At 39.3% G+C, this 21,666-nt stretch overlaps 1 protein-coding gene across 1 annotated transcript in view; it reads right to left on the minus strand.

Annotated features, from left to right (window-relative positions):
* LOC124252584 (L-lactate dehydrogenase C chain) overlaps positions 1-16,855 on the minus strand; it is a 37,868-nt gene extending 21,013 nt beyond the window's left edge. Inside the window, exons 1-3 of the mRNA XM_046686254.1 lie at positions 16,706-16,855; positions 12,599-12,716; positions 5,554-5,727 (exon numbers count right to left, since the gene is read on the minus strand). Of these exons, the coding sequence (XP_046542210.1) occupies positions 5,554-5,727; positions 12,599-12,716; positions 16,706-16,831 (418 nt within the window). The 5' untranslated portion in view covers positions 16,832-16,855. The remainder of the gene's footprint in view (positions 1-5,553; positions 5,728-12,598; positions 12,717-16,705) is intronic.
* Between the last annotated feature and the right edge of the window lie 4,811 nt (positions 16,856-21,666).

Raw genomic sequence — 21,666 nt, forward strand, 5'->3', positions numbered from 1 at the left:
TTAAGCCAAAAACCATAAAACAAAGAAGATCATTATATAATGATAAGGGGTCAATTCATCAAGAAGATATCACAATCATAAATATACATGCACCCGACATCAGAGCACCTAAATATATTTAGCAAATACTAACAGATCTTAAGGGAGAAGTACACAACTATACAATAATAGTAGGGTACTTTAATACCTCCACTTTCAACAATGGATAGATCATCCAGACAGAAAACCAATAAGGAAATGTTGAACTTGAACTATACTTTAGACCAAATGGACCTAACAGACATATACAGAATATTAACAGAACATTCTACCCAACAGCAGCAGAATACGCATTCTTCTCAAGTGTACACAAAACATTCTCCAGGATAGATCATATAATAGATCAGAAACAAGTTAGCAAATTTAGGAAGATTGAAATCATACCAAGTATCTTTTCTAACAACAATGTTATATACTAGAAATCAGTAACAGTGGAAAACTGGAAAGTTCACAAACGTGTGGAAATTAAACAACACACTCCTGAACAACCAATGAGCCAAGGAAAAAATCAAAAGGGAAATCAAATTAAAATTGAAACACAACATAGCAAAATTTATGGGACAAAGCAAAGGCAGTTCTTAGAGGGAAGTTCATAGCATTGAATGCCTACACTAAGAAAAAAGAAAGATCTCAAATAAACAACCTAACTTTATACTCAAGGAAACTAGAAATAGAAGAACAAACTAAGCCCAAAGTTGGCAGAAGGAAGGAAATAACAAAGATCACAAAGGAAATAAATTAGGGACAAAACAGACAATAGAAGAGACTGACAGGGGCCGGCCCCGTGGCCCAGTGGTTAAGTTCGCACACTCCGCTGCAGGCGGCCCAGTGTTTCGTCGGTTCGAATCCTGGAGGCACATGGCACTGCTCATCGAGCTATGCTGAGGCGGCGTCCCACATGCCACAACTAGAAAGACCCACAACTAAGAATATACAACTTTGTACCGGGGGGCTTTGGGGAGAAAAATGAAAAAAGTTAAAAAATCTTAAAAAAAAAAAAAACTTGATGTGGTACTTAAAAAAAAAAAAAGAAAGAAAAGAAAAGACTAACAAAACTAATAGCTGTTTTTTTGAAATGATAAACAAAATTGACAAATCTTTGACTAGACTGAGAAAAAAGAGAGAAGACTCAAGTAAATGAAATCAGAAATGAAAGAGGAGACCTTACAACTGATACCAAACAAATACAAAGGGTCTTAAGAGACTACCATGAACAGGAGGATATATGCCAACAAATTGGATAACCTAGAAGAAATGAATAAATTCCTAGAAACATAAACCTACTAAGAGCAAATCCTGAAGAAACAGAATATATGAACAGATCAATAGCAAGTAATGAGATTGACTCAATAATCGAAAGTCTCCCAACAAAGAAAAACCCAGGACCAGATATTTCCCTGGTGATCGCTACCAAACATTTAAAGAAGAACTAATGCCAATGCTTCTCAAACTCTTTCAGAAACTTGAAAAGTAGGGAACACTTCAAAACTCATTTTACAAAGCTAGCATTACTCTCATACCAAAGCCAGATAATGATGCAACAGAAAAAATACAGGTCAATTTCCCTGATGAACATAGATGCAAAAACTCTCAACAAAATATTAGCAAACCAAATTCAAAGCCACATTAAAAGGATCATACACCATGATCAAGTGGGATGCAAGGACAGTTTCACGCATGCAAATAGATCAATGTGACACATCACATTAATAGAATGAAAGATAAAAATTACATGATCATCTCAATAGAGGCAGAAAAAGCAATTGCCAAAATTCAACATCTTTTCATGATAAAAACTCTCAATAAAGTGGCTAGAGAATGAATGTACCTCAACATAACAAAAACCGTATATGACAAGCCCACAGCCAACATCATACTCAAAGGTAAAAACATAAAAGCTTTTCCTCTAAGATCAGGAACAAGACAAGGGTGCCCATCCTGACCACTCCTATTCAACATGGTACTGGAAGTCCTAGCCAGAGCAATTAGCCAGGAAAAATAATTAGAAGGTACCTAAATTGGAAAGGAAGAAGTACACCTGTTTCTATTTGCAGATGATATGCTCTTATTTATAGAAGATCCTAAAGACTACCCCCGCCCAAGAAACCGTTGGAACTGATCAATGAATTCTGTAAAATCGCAGGATACAAAATCAATATACAGACATCAATTGAGTTTCTATACACTAACAACAAAATATCTTAAAAACAAAGAAAACAATCCCATTCACAAAAGTATCAAAAGCAATAAAATACTTAGGAATAAATTTAACCAAGGAGATAAAAGATCTGTGCACTAAAAACGATAAGCCTTTGATGGAAGAAATTGAAGAAGACATAAATAAATGGAAAGATATCCCATGTTCATGGGTTGGAAGAATTAATAGGATTTGATGCAATCCCTATCAAAATTCCAATGGCATTCTTCACAGCAACAGAAAAAATAGTCCTTGGGGCCGGCCCCGTGGCAGAGTGGTTAAGTTCGCATGCTCTGCTTCCACGGCCCAGGGTTTTGCCAGTTTGGATCCTGGGCGTGGACATGGCACAGCTCATCAGGCCATGTTGAGGCGGCGTCCCACATGCCACAACTAAAAGCACCTACAACTAAAATACACAACTATTTACTCAGGCGCTTTGGGGAGAAAAAGGAAAAATAAAATCTTTAAAAAAAAAAGAAAAGGAAAAAACAGACCTAAAATTCATATGGAACCACAAAAGATCCTAAATAGCCAAAGCAACCCTGAGAAAGAAGAATGAAGCTGGAGGCATCACACTTCCTGATTTCTAACTATATTAGAAAGCTATAGTAATCAAAACAGTATAGTACTGGCATAAAAACAGACAATGAAACAGAACTGAGAGCCAAGAAATCAACTCTTGCATAAACGGTCAATTAATATTTGACAAGAGAGCCAAGAATACTCAATGGGGAAAGGATAGTCTCTTCAATAAGTGATGTTGGGAAAACTGGATACTCACATTAAGAAGAATGAAATTGGACTCCTCTCTTACACCACTCATAAAAATTAACTCGAAATGAATTAAAGCCTTATACATACGACCTGAAATCATAAAATTCCTAGAAGAAAGCAGGGAAAAATCTCCTTGACATTGCTCAATGATTTTTCAGATATGACACAAAAGCACAAGAAATAAAAGAAAAAATAAGCGGGACTATATCAAACTAAAAAGCTTCTACATGGCAAAAGAAACAGTCAATAAAATGAAAATGCAACCTATGGAATGGGAGGAAATATTTGCAAATCCTATAGCTAATAAGGGGTAACATCCAAAATATCTAAGGAACTCAAACAAAATAGCAAAAAAACCACATACAATTTGATTAAAAAATGGGCAGAGGCATCGAGTGATGATTGGATAAAGAAGATACGGTATGTATATACAATAGAATACTACCCAGCCATAAAAGAGGATAAAATCATCCCATTCACAACAACATGGATGGACCTTGAGGGTATTAGGTTAAGTGAAATGAGCCAGAGACAAAGACAATCTCTATATGACTCCAATCATATGTGGAAGTTAAACACGTGGACAAAGAGAACAGATTAGTGGTTACCCGGGGAAAGAGGGGTGGAGGGTGGGCACAAAGGGTGAAGCTGTGCACCTACAACATGACTGACAAATAATGTACAACTGAAATTTCACAAGGTTGTAAACTATCATAACCTCAATAAAAATAAAATAGAAAAAAAAACGGGCAGAGGAACTGAACAGACATTTTTCCAAAGATAACATACAAATGGTCAACAGGTAAATGAAAAGATGCTCAACATCACTAATCATCAGGGAAATTAAAACCACAATGAAATATCACCTCACACCTATTAGAATAACTATCATTAAGAGGACGTGTTTGCGAGGACGTGGGAAAAACAGAACCCTTGTGCACTGTCAGGGAGAATGTAAATTGGTACAGCTACTATAGAAAACAGCAGGGAAGTTCCTCAAAAAATTAAAAATAGAACTACCATATGGTCCAGCAATCCCACTTCTGGGTATATATCCAAAGGAAATGAAATCAGGATCTCAAAGAGATTATCTGCATTCCCATGTTCATTGCAGCATTATTCACAATAGCCAAGATACGTAAAGAACCTAAGAGTCCGTCTATGGATGAATGGATAAAGTAGATGAGGTATAGACATATACAATGGAATAGTCAGCCACCAGAAAGAAGGAAATCCTGCCATTTGTGACAACATGGATGGATCTTGAAGGTGTGGATAGTGATAACGAAGTGGAGTGACTATGTCAGGGCTTCTAAAATGGAGCTGGGAGGCCGATAAGGAAATGAGGCTCCAGCCAGTCCCCATGGTCTACCGGTTAAAGCGTGGCACTCTCACTGCCTCGGGCGGCCTAGGTTCGTTTCTGGTCGCGGAACCATACCACCTGTCTGTCAGCAGCTCACATAGAAGAACTGGAAGGACCTACAACTAGGATATACAACCATGCACTGGGGGCTTGGGGGAGAAAAAAAAAAGAGGAAGACTGGCAACAGATGTTAGCTCAGGGTGAATCCTTCCCTGAAAAAAAAAAAAAAGGAAATGGGGCTTCTGCACACACACCACGTCTCTACCCAGGTGAAATGTAACTTTTGAACTGTGCTTCACTGCTGTCATCTTGACCTTCTTTCAAGAAATATGCTTACTCCCAGAGACAAGAACTTTTTGCCTTAGAGACGGCCTTAGTAAACAGTCACGTGTAGCCAAGAAGCAAGAGTTGTTGCCACTACCAATCACAAATCCTGCAAAACCACCTGTGTAATTTCTCTCTTTTTGCCTTTATAAACCCTTGCCTTCTTGGTCTTCCTTGGAGTACATTTTGGGTTTCTGCCTGAATCTGTGTCTCCTAAATTGCAATTCTAATTGCCCAAATAAACATCTCCTCTTTAAATTGTAGTGATTTTTCCTCAGTCGACAAAGGCACTATGCTAAGTGAAAGAAGTCTGACAGAGAAAGACAAATACCGTCTGATGTCACCTACATGTGGAATCTAAAAGAGGCGAACTCATAGAAACAGAGAGTAGAATGTGACCGCCAGGGGCTGGAGGAAATGGGGAGATGTGGTTCAAAGGATGCAAACTTCCAGATAGAAGATGAGTAAGTTCTGGGTGACTATAGCTAACAGCATGGTGACTATAGTTAACGATACTGTATTATATACTTGAAAGTTGCTTAGAGAGTAAATCTTACATGTTCTCATCACAAAAAGGAAATGGTAATTATGTGAGGGGATGGAGGTAACTAAGCCTACTGTGGTAATAATTTTGAATACATAAGTGTATCAAATCCTCATGTCATACACCTTAAACTTACACATTAGATGTCAATTGTATCTCAATAAGTCTAGAAATAACTCATTGTATTTTATACTTTAAATGGGTGAAGTTTACCGAATAAATGTTACCTCAATAAAGTGTGTGCTTTTTTTTTTAAAGGAATGGTATGGAAAGATCATTCTTATGCAGTTAAAGGGGGGAGAAAAGACTCACCTGGATTTGAAACAATAAGCATCTTACAGTCAGGACTATGATGGACTATGGCAGGAATGATTGATTTCATGATATTTACATTACGTTGGACCAAGGAGAGGCGACTTTCTCCTTCCTGCTGCCGTGCACCTGCTGTGACAATAACTAATTTGGAGTTTGCAGATACGCTGCAATCTAAAAAGGAAACAAAAGACAATATTTGGATCAAGATTTCCATAGTCACTGTGCTTTAATTCTGTGAAAGTCTATTGTCTGACCCCGATATTAAAGTACTCCCCTACCTTCATGTCCAGTGTTTGCAGATGAGCAGACCTTCCATGCAGTAATGTTATCTTGTATAACCTGACTCACTCTCACTTACCAATTTTCACACAGCTTTTTTTTGCTTTTAATAATAAAAGAACCTACCATCCCTTTTAGCCCACATTCTCATTTGTTATTAAGGCCTGAGGCAATGCAAGTCAGCTCTCTGGCTTCTTACAAAGACCATATGAATCAGAAGCTCCTGGTTCATGTGGAGGGTTCATGTGTCTGTCTCAGGATCCTAAGAGTGAGAATGTATTTACTGTACTTCCAATTATTATAAGGGACTGGAGGTGAGATCACAAACAAGTTCTTGATCTCACAAGAAAACAAACTACCTTCTAAATCTGATGACCAGTTGTGAAATTGTTTCACCTATTAAATCCAATGACAATATAATAACTTTGCTCACTATCCCGTGCTGGACTTCTTTTAAAGCATTGTATACCTGTTATTTGCCACATGGATGTCAAAAATTAAATTAGCTAAAATATTCTTTATGTCCCATCTCTATTTTTTTAAACTTATTTTTATGCTCTTTTGAAAAGAAAATTCGTTTAAAGATATTATTTCATCTCCATTTATGGTCCTTCTCATATCTTTCTAATCTAATTTATAAACCATAAACAGTTTTACATTTTTCCTGTCCCAGTAAAGATTTTAATTAGAAAGACAAATTTAGAAAGATGGCATTTCTTAGGCTGACATGTTTCACATTAATCTAAGAGATCATCTCTCCTTTGTATCAAGTAAAAGACCTATAGGAGGACGTTCTCTTCTCTCTCTGCATACGCAGTCTACCTCGTTCTTGCTAAAGACCTTGTTTGACATTCACCTTCCATAAAGTCTTATCTAACCACAGAAATCCAAAGTAATCTATCTCTCTCTGTGTCTCTCTTTCCCCATCTCTTCTTTCCCTCTTTCCTCTCTCCCTTGAATTTTAGAGGACAAACAGGCAAAAAGCATTGCAACTTGTCCAAAGTCATCTCTCCGTAGTTCAGATTATTTGAACTATTATGTCCAACAAATTCAATTAAAGTATATATGAAAGCAAAATACCAAATGTTTTCACAATCTGCCTCCAAATTATCATACTACCTTTGAGTCTTATTTTTATGTCAGATTTTCCAGGTGCCCTGATTCTGTTAATGGCATCATCTCCTTACTTGTTACTTATTTTCCTTTCTCAATATAATTCAGTCCTCCAAGAGACAGCAAACCATGATGGTCTGGGGCAAAAGCTCTGAAGTCTAACTGCCTATATCCTTACTCTGTCACCTCCTGGCTGTGTGACCCTGGAGAAGTATTTGGCCTGCTACTCTGACCTTCAGTTCCTCATCTGCAAGACTGAGCTAACAACAGTTTCTTTTATATGGTCTTAAGATGATTCAGTGAGTTAACATACAAGAGTACTCAGAACAAGGCCTAACATACATTAAATGTTCAATAAATGTTAGCTACTATGATTGTTATATTATTAAAGTACTTCTTCAAATACCAATTCCTCTGCTAGGCATCCCCTAATTACATCATTCACAAATACGCTCTCTTACTTCACTGAATTTTTATAGCACTTACTGCCTATAATTCTCAAATAGTCCTTATATATTGTGCCTTATGTTATCTTCCCATGGTTGTGTTGTACTTGTACCCCTAACTTGATCATGAGATCCATAATAACAGGTTCTGATCTCATATTCCTCCCTTTTTTCCACAAACATCTTAGCACCTTCTATGTTGCAGGCACTTGGGCTCTGTGTTAATTATTGTACATATGAGAATCAAAACCACCTGTGGATAATCAATGACGTTCTATTACTCTTCCTCATTAGGGCTCACTAAATGTATTTTCAAAATGCTCTATTATGAAATACATCATTCATGTAGAAGAGTGTATAAGAAACAAAAAATGTTCAATTTTTTAAATATTAAAGTTAACTCCATAAAAATCACACAAATTAATAGAACATCACCAATATACTGGAAGTCCTTGTGTGCCCCTAATAGGTTGCATCAACATCTTTCATGCACAGAGATTACCAACCATTCTTCTAAGTGGTAAAAATCACAACCTTACCTTAAAGAAAAGAAAGTTTACCACCCATGCATATCCGTTTTTAAATCATATGGTATACATTACTTTCACTAAACATTATGGATCTGATATTCACCCATGTTAACGTGTGACCCTGTAGTTCATTCCCTCTCGTTGCTGTGTAACACTATACTGCATCATTTATACAATTGAGGATTGGCGTTCACTGAATGGTTTCCAGTTTGGAGCTATTACAAGTTACACCACTATACATTCCTGTACATGTTATCCCAGTGCACACGTGCACAAGTTTCTCTTGAGAATATACCTAGAAGTGTGATTTCTAGGTTGTAGGATATGTTCATGTGTCAACTTCACCAGGTAATGACAAACTTTTTAAAAAAGCAGTTTTACTATAATACCTTCTTGCATGACATATAGGAAGGTATTCAATTCACGTCATGCATGAGAGCACCTACTGTTCCACATCCTGACAAACACTTCATATTATCACACTTTGGCCAATCTAATGGGTGTGTAATGGTACGCTGATATGCTTTTTATTTTCCTTTCCTTGGTTACTAATGAGATTGTCTTTTCATATATTTATAGGCAATTTAAGTTTCTTCTTTTGTGAAATGTTCGTCTTTTCTCATTTTTCCATTGGGCTTTTTTTTAAGTTTGGCACCTGAGCTAACAACTGTTGCCAATCTTCTTTCTTTTTCTTTCTGCTTTTTCTACCCAAAGCCACCCAGTACACAGTTGTATATTCTAGTTGTGGGTCCTTCTAGTTGTGCTATGTTGAATGCCGTCTCAGCATGGCCTGACGAGGGGTGCCATGTCCCCACCCAGGATCCAAACCGGCGAAACCCTGGGCCACTGAAGCGGAACGTGCAAACTTAACCACTCGGCCATGGGGCCGGCTCCTCCCTGCTTTTGCCATACAGAAATACAATGGATTGTTTATTAATAACTTTGTGTCCGGCATTCATGGTAAACTCTTAGTTAGTTCTATACATTGTCCCTCTTCTTTTTTTTGTTTTTTTAAAGATTGGCACCTGAGCTAACATCTGTTGCCAATCTTTTTTCTTCTTCTTCTTCTCTTCCCCCCAAAGCCCCCCAGTATGCAGTTGTCTGTTCTAGTTGTGAGTGTTTCTGGTTGTGGCATGTGGGATGCCGCCTCAGCATGGCCTGATGAGCAGTGCCATGTCCACACCCAGGATCCGAACCAGTGAAACCCTGGGGCGCCGAAGGGGAGCACGCAAACTTAACCACTCAGCCACAGGGCCAGCCCCAGCCCTCTTCTTATTTTTCTTTTTTATCTTGTTTTTAACTCACTGGGTATGTTTTTCTAATTTTACTTCTTCTTCTTTACTAATTTAGAGCTGACAGCTGTTTCTCTTCTTGTAAAGGCTGTCACAGAAGTTCCAACAAGCATGTCTACCTTCTCCGAGTCCAACGTTAATCATCACCTTTCCCTCTTCCCTAAAGACTGGGGGAACTTACAAGACTACTTCACTCACCTCTACCACCTCTCACCCCCAGATTTACATGCTGTATTTAAAAAATTTTTTAATCCCCTAAGACATTATAGTTTTATACACCTGATGTTTATGTAGATTTGTCCACATTTTTACCACTTTCTGTGCTCATTTTTTTCTTGCATCTCAGACCTTGTATCTGCGATCACTTTTCTTTTGCCATAAGGAAATGCATTTGCACTTCCATTGGTGAGGTTCTGACAGCAACTATCTCAGCCTTTGTCTGAAAATGTCTTTATTTCATCCTTATTCTTGAAAGACATTTTTGCTGGGTAGAGATTCTAGATTGACACTTTCTCTCTCAGCACATTGAAGATATCGTTCCATTGTCTGCCAGTTTCACTGCTGCTATGAAATCAGTCTGTCACCCCCTTCCTTTTCGGTAGGTAATTTGTCTTCTGACAATCTTTTCTTCTCTTTTCCTTTCGTGTTCTCTAATTTCACAAGAATGTGTCTAGGTGGGGAGTTTGTATTTATTCTTCTTGAGGTAATTTGGCTTGAATCTGTGGGCTGATGCTTTTATGATCTGTTTCAAAGATGCTCAGTCATAGTCTCTTCAGATGTTTCCTCTGTCCCAGTCACTGGACAGAGTGTACATTAGATGAACACTACACTTTATCACTCTATCCTCCATGATGCATAGGCTGTCATATTTTCCACTTCTTGTTGTCTTCTGGGTAGTTGCCTTAGATTCACCACTTCTCTCTTCAAATGCATTGGCTCTATTATTAAATCCACTGAGTTTTTACTTCACTCTATTTCATCTTTATGTTATATTTGATTGTTTTTTACAATCTGGGTTTTTTTTACAGTTTCCTGTCTCATACTGATATTTTCAAGTTTGTCCTTTATTTCTTGAAAAAGAACAATCATAGTTAATTTATAATTTGTGTTTGATAAGTTCAATATCTGAAATCTATGGTGGCCTTTTCTGTTATCTCTGCTGATTCTTGCTCATGTATTTTCTGGTAGATTTAATTATTCCTACTGTGAAATGTTCATTTTCCTTGGAATTTTATTTGTGGAAGTTCTTTAAGGCCTGAAATAAAGTTTCCTCCAGAAACTATTTTAAGTCTTAAGTCTGCTTAAGATTTTTTGGAATTCAAATAAGAGCCAGCTTGAGGCTCCAAATCCTTAGCAGTCATTTCTCCTCTTTACTAAAGCAAGTGAGACACTCAATTTTACTTGCAGTCGTCCAAAGCCGGGAGAAGGAAATTATTTATAGGTCATCCTTACATTAAGGAATTGGCAAACTAAGGCTGGCAGGCAAAATCTGGTCCACTACCTGCTTTGTAAATAAAGTCTCACTGGAACACAGCCACACCAACTCCCTCACACACTATTGACAGCTGCTTCCGTACCACGACAGCAGAGCCGAGTAGTTTTGAAAGAGACTGTATAGCCCACAAAGCCTAAAATATTTACTACCTGACCCTTTACAGAAAAAGCTTACTGACCCCTGGGGTAGTCCATTGGGGTCTTAGGTTTATGGGGTTATCTCCTAAGCAACTCCCCAAATTAGGCTCTGTCTCCAGTCTCCTAAGTCCTGTGAGGCAGTGAAAACCAAACTTCAAGTTCACTAGGTTTGGCTAATGCTAGCTAGTGAAAACTAGCTACAACGCTCTGCTTAACTCTCTAGTTTCCTGCCTTCACTCAGTGCCTGTTCTGAAAATGTCTTACTTTGTTAAGAGCGTGTCAAATCTTTAAGGAGTGATAGTGTGTACTTTCATATTCTAAGCAGGAGTTTTGTTATTTAAAGCAAACAGATTGATCCAGGAATTTATCCTGCCATTTTACTAGAAATTGAAGGCTGATTTTTCCTTTTTTTTTTTTATAAGAAGGCTGCATTCTTTTTTTTCTTTTTTTTTGCTGGGAAATTTTTGCTCTGAGCTAACATCTATTGCCAGTGTCCCTCTCTTCTTTTTTTTCTTCTCCTCAAAGCCCCAGTACATAGTTGTATATTCTAGTTGTAGGTCCTTCTGGTTGTGCTGTATGGGATGCTGCCTCAGCATGGCTTGATGAGCAGTTCTGTGTCTGTGCCCAGGATCTGAATGGCTGAACCCTGGGCCGTGGGACGGGGCCGGCCCCTGAATTGGTAATGTTTTATTTCTTTGTTGGGTGTTGACTTATGTTTGTTACATTTAAACTTTATTTATATGTCAAATATTTCATAATTTACTTTTTTAAATAATTGTTTCTGTGAAAATTAAGGTGAATGCCTTGGAAAGACAAACCAAAAGCCAGTTATTTACAAATTGTCCTTTTGAGACAAAATGAAAAAACATAAAAGACAACCATAGAAATTTAGTAGAGTTTTGTGATCACATTGCTGCATGAGTATCTTTAAACTGATTACAGTACTTTAAAGAAATTGAAATAATCACTATTGGTGTGCTTTAAAAAAAGATACTGCAAAACTCCAATCAGCTGAGCCATACTCAAAGGCCTTGCCCTACAATCAGAAAATCAGCAAATAAACTTCTAAGTACATTTACATGTTTAAGGTCAATATAAAATGTTTATGATGGCTCTTTCCATCAGGCATTTTTAAATTAAGTAACCACCTTCAGTTCCAATCATGTCAGGCAAGAGGGCTTCTGTTGAATCACATTACCAAAGAGTGCACTATACACTTCGGTGTATGATAACATAATTATTTTTTCTAATTCTCTGAGGCTTCTTAGTTTGTCAACACATCATGCTAATGCTAATGGGGCCAAGCTCTCCATTTCCTGTTCTATGGCCTCACACTTGAAACTGCGTCCTCTACAAACACAAAAAGAAAACCAGGTTAAAGAGTACAGGTAAATATATCAACAATATTACAAAAACTATTCAAGACTGCATATCCTTGGGAAAATATATGACAGAATGACAAGTTTAAAAAGCATTTATATAATGTCAGTTACATAAAAAAATAAATGAATAGAAAAAGAAATACACAAAACCACTAACAGAAAAGATTTAAAATTTTCTTTATACTTTTTTATATTTACCAAATTTTCTCCAATTAGAATGAAATGTTCTTTAAAAAATTAACCTTTTAAACTACATGTTCTAATGACGGTGGTGCTATTTTTAATTTTACATTTAAGAACATCTGTTTGGTAAAATTCATTACTTTTTTTAGAAGCTCTGAAAATAACTTTATAAAACTAAAATTCACCTTTTCCAGAGATAATCTTTGGAGTATTGAAGAACAGACTGCCATGCTGAAGATCCATCATCTCTCCCTTCAGCTTGTCCACCGCAACATCAACAAGGGCAAGTTCATCAGCCAAATCCTAAAATACATGAAAGTTCTGAATAAAATGTTCTAAAAAATATTATTTCGGTTTTATGAGAATGAGAAAAATTTTTGTGTGGCTAGTTTATAATCAAAGGAGAGTTATATTTTTAATAGAAAAAATGATATAAAAATAGTAGTTTTTGATGCGCCTGGAGTGACCAGAAGTCAAGGTAAACAACAGCGTGTAGCAAAAATTATTATTGCTTTGCCTTCACATGATTGCTAAATTTTTTAGAATTGGGTTTTTTCCACTTCAGATAACAGTTTAAAACCAATAAAAAGTTATGAAATTCTTTCAAAGGATTTTACTATATTTAACCCTTATGCCTAATTTTGAATTGGCTGAAGATGTGTTTAGTATGCACCCTTATGGCCAAAACAGAAAGGGAGTCACCTGCAGAAACCCATTCCATATGGTTCAGTACAGTACAATTAACACTGGTTCTCCACCCTAGGGGTAGATGGGCATATAACCAGACTCAACCAATTTGTTCCATCCTTCCTTCTGGCCACAGAAATTAGTTTACAAATGGGCATGTGGCTCAGGCATAAGAAATGAGCACAATATCTGTGAGGTTTGAAAATGGAAGATGGGAAACTGTCTTATTTTTATTTGGAATCATAAGCTCTAAGAATGACATAAGACTCTAAGAGCAAACTGTATAGCCACCTTTACCACCACATAGAAAGACTCTGCCTGAGAATTAAGCCAATAGAGGAAATATAAACCAAGATATGCAGAGACTGTGTCTTGACATGTCTGAATTCCAGAATCTGGTAGTATCTGAAGCTAGCTTTACCCTTAGGTTTTCCAGTTACATGAACAATATACAGTCTCTTTTTTGCATACTCTAATTTGAATTGGTTTTTCATCACATGCAACAGAATATAGAACTACACAGAAGGAGTGCATTCCCTCAGATTCCAGTGGCCAGATTCCAAGGGTGAGCAGTAAGGGAAAAGGGTCAAAGCCCCTATTTACTACTGATTTTTCTCAAACCAGGCACCATCAGGCCTTTCAGGAAGACTTTATATTCCTAAATTTACTAAATTCTATGTTATATATCAGGAACAGGAGGAGGATAAGGAGTTCCATCCAGAAGGATCACATATCACTTCTCAGCTGTTAAGAAAACCAGATCACGTTTACCAATCCACTTTTACATCAGTCTGTGTACCTGTCTGGCTCTGGACAGGACAGAAACAACTCTAAGCATTTCAACAGAGGGATTTAATATGGTGACTGGTTAGACAGATGTTGGAAGGCTGAAAGAGCAAAAGAGGAACATTTCAGGCAACCCAGAGATAGTAACCACAGCTTGAAGTTAATACTCCTAAACCTGAGGGAACAAAGAGAGAGACTAAAGGAGGTGCTTCATGGAGCTAAGATCAGACCTCTGGAGGAGGCAAAACCTGGCTGCTGCCGATACCACTGAAGGGGCAAGATGAGGCCAATGCTGGGAGTTCCAAAAGAAACTGGAGACCCCGAAGGAATAAGAGGGTTCTTGCCTCAGTGTCCAACATGTATACTTTCAACTAATCCTACTGCTTTCAATAAGATGCCCGTTCTCTACTGTCCTTGATGCCTTGAGTGCAAAGCCTGTTCGATTCAATTTCTCCAAAGAGTAACATCCTTCCCCTTGCCCGCTGGAACGTGAGAGGTAGTTGCCTGGTTGATTAAGGTGCAGAAGAGAATCTGGTGGTTTTCCTTCTCATCATATGAACTTTCAATCAATCCTCCTGTTTTTAGCCCTATCCCTCACCATCTTTTAAGGCAACTGGTACTTCCAACGCCTGAGCCTTTCTGGGATTCTGGAATTTAACTGGCTTTTCTTCTTCTTGTCATCTCCCTCTGCAGGTTTCCAAAAATTGTCTAAATAATATAGTAAAGCTTTTAAGAGCACAGGACCAGAATGCCACAGTTGGAATTCTGGTCCCCTTACCTAGTAGCCATTTAACCATGGGCAAGTTATTTAACATCTGTGCTTTCGTATTCTCATTTATAAATGGAGATGATAACAGTACCTACCTCCTAAGGTTGTTATAAAGATTACATAATACCCTTAAAACATTTAGAGAGGCAAAAGACTTGTATACTGAAAACTACAAAATGTTGAAACAAATTAAAGACACAAATAAATGGAAAGGCATCCCATGTTCACGGATTTGAAGACTTAATATTGCTAAGATGTCAACACTACACAAAGCCATCTATGGATTTAATGCAACCCCTATCAAAATCCCAAAGGCATTTAAAGAGAAATAGAAAAGTTCATTCTAAAGTCCACATGGAATCTCAAGGGACTCCAAATAACCAAAACAATCTTGAAAAAGAACAAAGTTGGGGGTCTCACGCCTCCTGATTCCAAAACTTATTCTAAAGCTACAGTGATCAAAATAGCATGGTACTGGCTTAAAGACGGATGTATAGACCAATGGAATAGAATAGAGAGAGTTCAGAAATACACTCTCACATATACAGTCAAATGATTTTTGACAACGGTGCCAAGACCATTCAATAAGGAAAAAGACAAGTCTTTTCAACAAATGGTGCTGGGATAACTGGATATTTACACACAAAAGAATGAAGTTGGACCATTTACTTTACACTATATATAAAGTTAACTCAAAATGGATCAAAGAACTAAATGTAAGATCTAAACTATAAAATTATTTGAAGAAACTATAAAATTATTAGAAGAAACTATAAAATTATTAAAGGAAAAGATTCATGACATTGAATTTGGCAATAACTTTTGGATAGCACAACAAAAGCACAGGTCACAAAAGTAAAAACAAATAAACTGAACTACATTAAAATCAAAAATTTCAGTGCATCAGAGGACACAATCAACAGAGTGAAAAGGAAATCCATGGAATGGGATAAAATATTTGAAAATCATACATCTGATAAGTGGTTAATATCTAGAATATAAAAAGAACTACAATTCAGTAACAACAAATAACCCAATTTAAAAATAGGCAAGATGGGGCCAGCCCTGTGGCCGAGTAGTTAACTTCTCATTCTCCGCTTCAGCGGCCCAGGGTTTCACTGGTTCAGATCCTGGGTGTGGACATAGCACTGCTCATCAGGCCAAGCTGAAGTGGAGTCACACATGCCATAACTAGAAGGACCGACAACTAAAAATATACAATTATGTACTGGGGGGCTTTGGAAAAAGGAAAAATAAAATCTTTAAAAAACAAATAAATAAATAAAAATAGGCAAGGGATTTGGGGCCAGCCCAGTGGTGCAGCAGTTAATTCACATGCCCTGCTTTGGTGGCCCAGGGTTCTCTGGCCCAGATTCCAGGCAGGGACCTACACACCACTAATCAAGCCATGCTGTGGTTGGTTCCCACATATAAAATAGAGGAAGATGGGCACAGATGTTAGCTCGGGGCCAACCTTCCTCAGCAAAAAGAGGGAGGATTGGCAGAGGATGTTAGCTCAAGGATAATCTTCATAAATAAATAAATAAATAAAATAAAAGTAGCCGAGGGATTTGAATAGACATTTCTCCAAAGAAGATATACAAATGACCAACAAGCACAGGAAAAGATGCTCTGGAAATGGGAAAATTAAAGGACTTCCATTGTTATTTTACCAAATTTGGTCCTTTTTGTTTTACAATCAGCATATAATGCTTATACAATTTTTTTAAATTTTAAGTATAAGCCATTGGGAAATATGATTTTCACCCACGACTCTTTGAGGAGGACAAGGTAACAAATTGTTTCAACAGGAAATATTATAATACTAACAAAATAATGCAATCAACGTGTCCTATGAATAAACTTAGTCTAGCAATGTCTGACGCATGCTAAACTCCAAATAAATATTTCTTAAATTATGTCAAAATCAAACGAGAGGACATATATTTTGCTGTCAAGGGATTAGCCCTGCAACCCTGAACTCAGCAACATCTACAAGACCTAAAGGTGCTTACGTGATTTTCAGCCACAGGACAGGCTGATCACTTACCTTCAGTAAGATACAAATAGCACAAGCCATGCCTACAGCACCAGTCCCAATAATGGTGATCTTACTCTGGGAGACTTTGTCTTCCTCAATCAGATTCTCAATAAGCTGCTCCTTGATAGTCGACATTTTGAGAGCCTGAGAGGGATAATGCAATTTCAGCGGAATCACACTCCCTCAATTAATCACTCTCACAGCCACGGATGTACTAACTACACCCAACATTTAAAGAACTACGGCTTGAGTCTGCAGGATGTTGGAGCCAGGGGTGGGAGGCGCTAAAGACTGCACTTCCCGGTCCAGGGGCGTGAGCAGGTGGAGCCAGCACCCGCCTACCCATCACCAGGAGGGCTTGGGGCACCTACGGGCCTTCTCATCTCTCCCTGCCCGCAGCCACCATTTCCACCCCAGTACCAGGCGCTCACAAACGCTTCGCTTGGCGCAACTCAGCACAGACGGCCCGAAAGCGCAGCGCACCGCCTTTAAGTGAGATCAAAGGAGAAACCGACACCACAAAAAAGCCGCAACCACTGCCGAGGTGCGAAGCCCAGCGACGGTTACTCTCAGCACCGCACGCTAGCGCGCTCTCACGCACAGCTCTCCTACGTCAGCACGCAAACTCCGCCCCCGGCCGGCCGCAGCGCAGGCGCATTGGCGGGAGCTCGATGGCCTCGTGGAGGGGGTCGTTCTGTGGGTGCCTGCGGTTGCGTGGTTAGAATGTCCGGGTGCAGCGTGGTAAACGGTTGTGAAGAGTGTACAGGAGAGGGATGTTGGAGCGTCATTTCATTTCCTTCAGCCGGCCTCGGCCTGGGCTGATTTTAGGGCAGACTTTTTGGAGACCCCACTACCCCCGGCTGGCAGGGGCCAGGCTCGAGGCGCCCATGGGAAGGAGCGCCCTAGACAGCGCCTCCTGTGCCCACCGAGGGCAGCTTCAGCGGCGTCCTGGGGAGACTGCTTCCAGATCCCGGAGCATGCAGCGGCTGGCCCAGGCGAGGTCGAAGATGCGCAGCTGGCTTGGGGATGCGTTGGCGGAGCTCAAAGCCTGAACCCACTAAGCCGCTCTTCCTGGGAGGATGTGCTGAAGGGACCTGGGCCCCAAGGATGGAAAGGGATTTAAGTAAAGAGTGGGCTTGGGAAGGATCAGTCTGAGTTTGAAGAATAGACTTTTTGATGCACTCACCAAGCCCTTGTCCCGCATCTCTTTGCAGGATTTAAAAAATTATTGTTAAGATTTGTAATTTCAGGACCGAGTGCTGAAATAAAGTTGGAATTTCTCTTGAGAGAACAGACAGTAGTAGTGAGAAGGAAAGGCCTCGTCTAGTTTTCTAAGGGTGATTTTAATTTATGCCAAGGACTTATTTATAGCTCACAGAAAGGGCCACAACCTCTTCTGTCAACCTTTTTCATCATCTGCATTTGAATCCTTTTCAAAATCTAAAGGATAATCCAGGGTCGCCCCATGGCGGAGTGGTTAAGTTTGTGGGCTCCGCTTTGGTGGCCCCGAGTTTCCCGCATTTACATCCTGGGCGCAGACATGGCACTGCTCAGCAGGCCATGCTGAGGCATCCCACATGCCACTACTAGGAGGACCTACAACTATCTACTGGGGAGATTGAGGGAGAAAAAGCAGAAAAAAAACAAAGATTGGCAACAGTTGCTAGCTCAGATGCCAATCTAAAAAAAAAAAGGATAATTCATTTTCTGTATCAAAGCCTATGGTTTGTTTTTATCGTAGTTCAGATCGTGCAATAACTTCTTAAAACCCTTCAGTGGCTTTCCGTTACACTTAGAATAACCAGTTTTTACCACAACCTAAAAAACATTCAAGATTTGGCCTTCCTCTGCCGGCTCAGCTTGATCTCGAGACATTCTCACCACACTCTCCTCAGCTTTTGGACAGCTTTTGCTTGGCTCAGGACTTTCTGCTGTTCCCTATATCTGCAAGGTTCTTCCCCAGCTCTTCTCAAAGTTGATTTCTTGGGTTCAGTTGTGAGCCTAAATGGCACTTCCTCTAGCTTTCCTTGATCAATGTGTCAACTCCCACCACCTCCCTACATCTTCTGTTTATGGCATTTTGTACAACGTACTACCAGCCCCAAGCAGGAGGCTCCCTACAGCAGACAGGAGTGGCAGCGGCTGTTGGTCCTGTACTCCCCTTGCTGGTGTGCTTCTTTCCACAGCAACTCCCTGCCCTTGCACCTCATTTACCACGGGCTAAGAAGGAGATGCCACTGGCCAGGATGATCTCAAAATTCAAATTTCTCCCCTGCCTCAGGCCTCCCATGGTCGAAGGAGGTGTTCTTTTGGTAGTGAGGAAACCTCTGCTCTAGATAAAGAAAGAGGCTCTTCATTCATACCTGCCCGAGGCACAGAGGCATTGGCAGGCGCTTGAGGTCTCCTCTGCCTGAGTTGGCCCTCTGGATGGCTGGGATCTAAGCTAACTTACCATTTTGCTTGATTGCAGTGATGTAAATATAGGATAGCCAAGATTTGTCTTGTATATTCCAATATTACCAAAGTGTAGTAGGCACTCAGTAAAGAATTTTGAAAGAATATGGCTTTGAAGTCCTGATAGTTTTATTTTGGCAACATGGACTTTAGTGGAAAAAAATGTATCTATCTACACAGGTATATATAGATAGGCATAGATCTATCTACACATGTGGAAGGAGGACCATGTTCTGAACATCCTGTTTGCTTCCCCCACTAGCTGCCAGCTTGTGTGAGATGGGGCTGCTTAATCCACATCCCAAGGTTATTAAGATTAAAATGGGATCATATTCCATTGAAAACAATCAGGGTGGGGCCAGCCCTGTGGCCGAGTGGTTAAGTTCGTGTGCTCCACTTCTGCAGCCCAGGGTTTCGCCAGTTCGGATCCTGGGCATGGACATGGCACCACTCATCAAGCCATGCTGAGGCAGCATCCCACATGCCACAACTGGAAAGACCCACAACTAAAAATATACGACTATGTACCAGGGGGCTTTGGGGAGAAAAAGGAAAAATAAAATCTTTAAAAAAAGAAAGAAAGAAAGAAAACAATCAGGGTTTCTTGCAGAGTTGGCTTATTCCTTGCCTGGGTTTAGGAAGGTACAAGGTGAACCTGGAACACTTATTGTGTCAGAAAGTAAGGAAGTGTTACAAGATTAAATGTGAAAATACATGAAAGATTAGTTTAACAAATCTTAAGCATTTTCTGTCATGTTGGTATTGACTAATTTATTGTATCAAATAATATGAAGTTAATGTAAATACGTTTTTAAAAAAGACTGAGGGTGCCTCAAAGTTTCCAAAAGGTTATAGGAATAAGTACACATTTCTTTTTGGGGTAATTAAAAAGTTCTAAGATAGTGGTGAAGCTTACACAACTATGTGAATCTACAGAATTGTACACTTTAAAAGGGTGATTTTTATAGCATGTAAATTATATCTTAAGGATGTTATTTTATTTTTTTAAAAAAAGCCTACAAGAAGGCAAATCCTATTATAATAGTTAATTGTCAAGACTATGTATATCAGTCTTGTCCTTTTACATTTGAGACACTTTTTTGTTGGTGGTGGTGAGGAAGATTGGCCCTGAGCTAACATCTGTTGCCAGTCCTCCCTCAGCTAACATCTGTGCCAATCTTCCTCTATTTTGTATGTGGGACACTGCCTCAGCATGGCTTGATGAGCAGTGTGTAGGTCTGCGCCCAGAATCCAACCAGCAAACCCTGGGTTGCTGAAGTAGAGTGTGCAAACTTAACCGCTATGCCACCAGGCCAGCCCCAGAGACATTTTAAAGTATAATTCTTTTTTTTTTTTTAAAGATTTTATTTTTCCTTTTTCTCCCCAAAGCCCCCCAGTACATAGTTGTGTAGTTTTAGTTGTGGGTCTTTCCAATTGTGGCATGTGGGATGCCTCCTCAGCATGGCCCGATGGGCAGTGCCATGTCCGTGCCCAGGATCCAAACCAGCAAAACCCTAGGCCGCTGAAGCAGATTGACGGACTTAACCACTCAGCTATGTGGCCGGCCCCCTAACTCTTTCCTTTAACTAATTCTCAGGGAAGGAAACTTTGGGGAAAGATGCTGGAGGAGTGATGACAGTAAAGCTGTTCTAGTTAACCTCTACAAGTACATTTTCCAGGCCTGGATGAGGGTCATAGTTATGGAAATACTTTGAGGGAAATCTAAAGAAAATTTTTGAGTAGACAAGCACCACGACTATTTAGCTTAAAATTGTTAAGTACCACTGTTCCTGGCCTCCGGAGAGCAAAGGTTCCTAAACATCTGTGTCCCCTATAGCAGCAAAGTACCACTGCTTCTGTTCAGTTGGCAAATAATGTCTTTTATGTTCGTGTATAGAAAGTTACCTACGTAAATTGTAAGGTACCAATTATGATCAATGCTACTATGAACTTATGTAATACCGTGGGGCTTAGTACAGTCAAACATCACTTAATGACAGGATACATTCTGAGAAGTGCTTTGTTAGGTGATTTCGTCGTGCAAACATCAGTGTACAGAAGGGGAACAAAATTTGCCACCCTAAAATGTCTCTCTTTAACGTGAGGACTATGTTAAGCTGATTATTTGTAAGAAACAAGAGACTTTGAAATTTCAGTTTTTGTTACCTCCCCCTTAACTGCCTCAAAGAATTCAGATAAAAAATCCTGTCTCAGGAAGCGAGATATCACCTTAGTGTAACATGAACCAGGTGGTACAGAGGGGAAGCCAGAAAAGCCTATGGTTGGACTTCCCTGTGTTCTTGTTTCCGCATGGCCAAACACTTGTTTTCCAAACATTTGCCTTTTGCCTACCCGTGAGCTGGCTTCCTTTTCTTTGAAGTCCTGACTCTTCCCCACCCCCAACATCTTTTGTCTTTAGCTGAGGATGGTATTTAAAGTGAGAGCTTTGGCCATTTTGGTGAGTTACTTGGTTTTCCTGGGTTACTCCCATGTATACATGTTATTAAACTATTTGT

Source organism: Equus quagga, chromosome 14 (genome assembly GCF_021613505.1).
Source record: "Equus quagga isolate Etosha38 chromosome 14, UCLA_HA_Equagga_1.0, whole genome shotgun sequence".
Classification (NCBI taxonomy): Eukaryota; Metazoa; Chordata; class Mammalia; order Perissodactyla; family Equidae; genus Equus; species Equus quagga.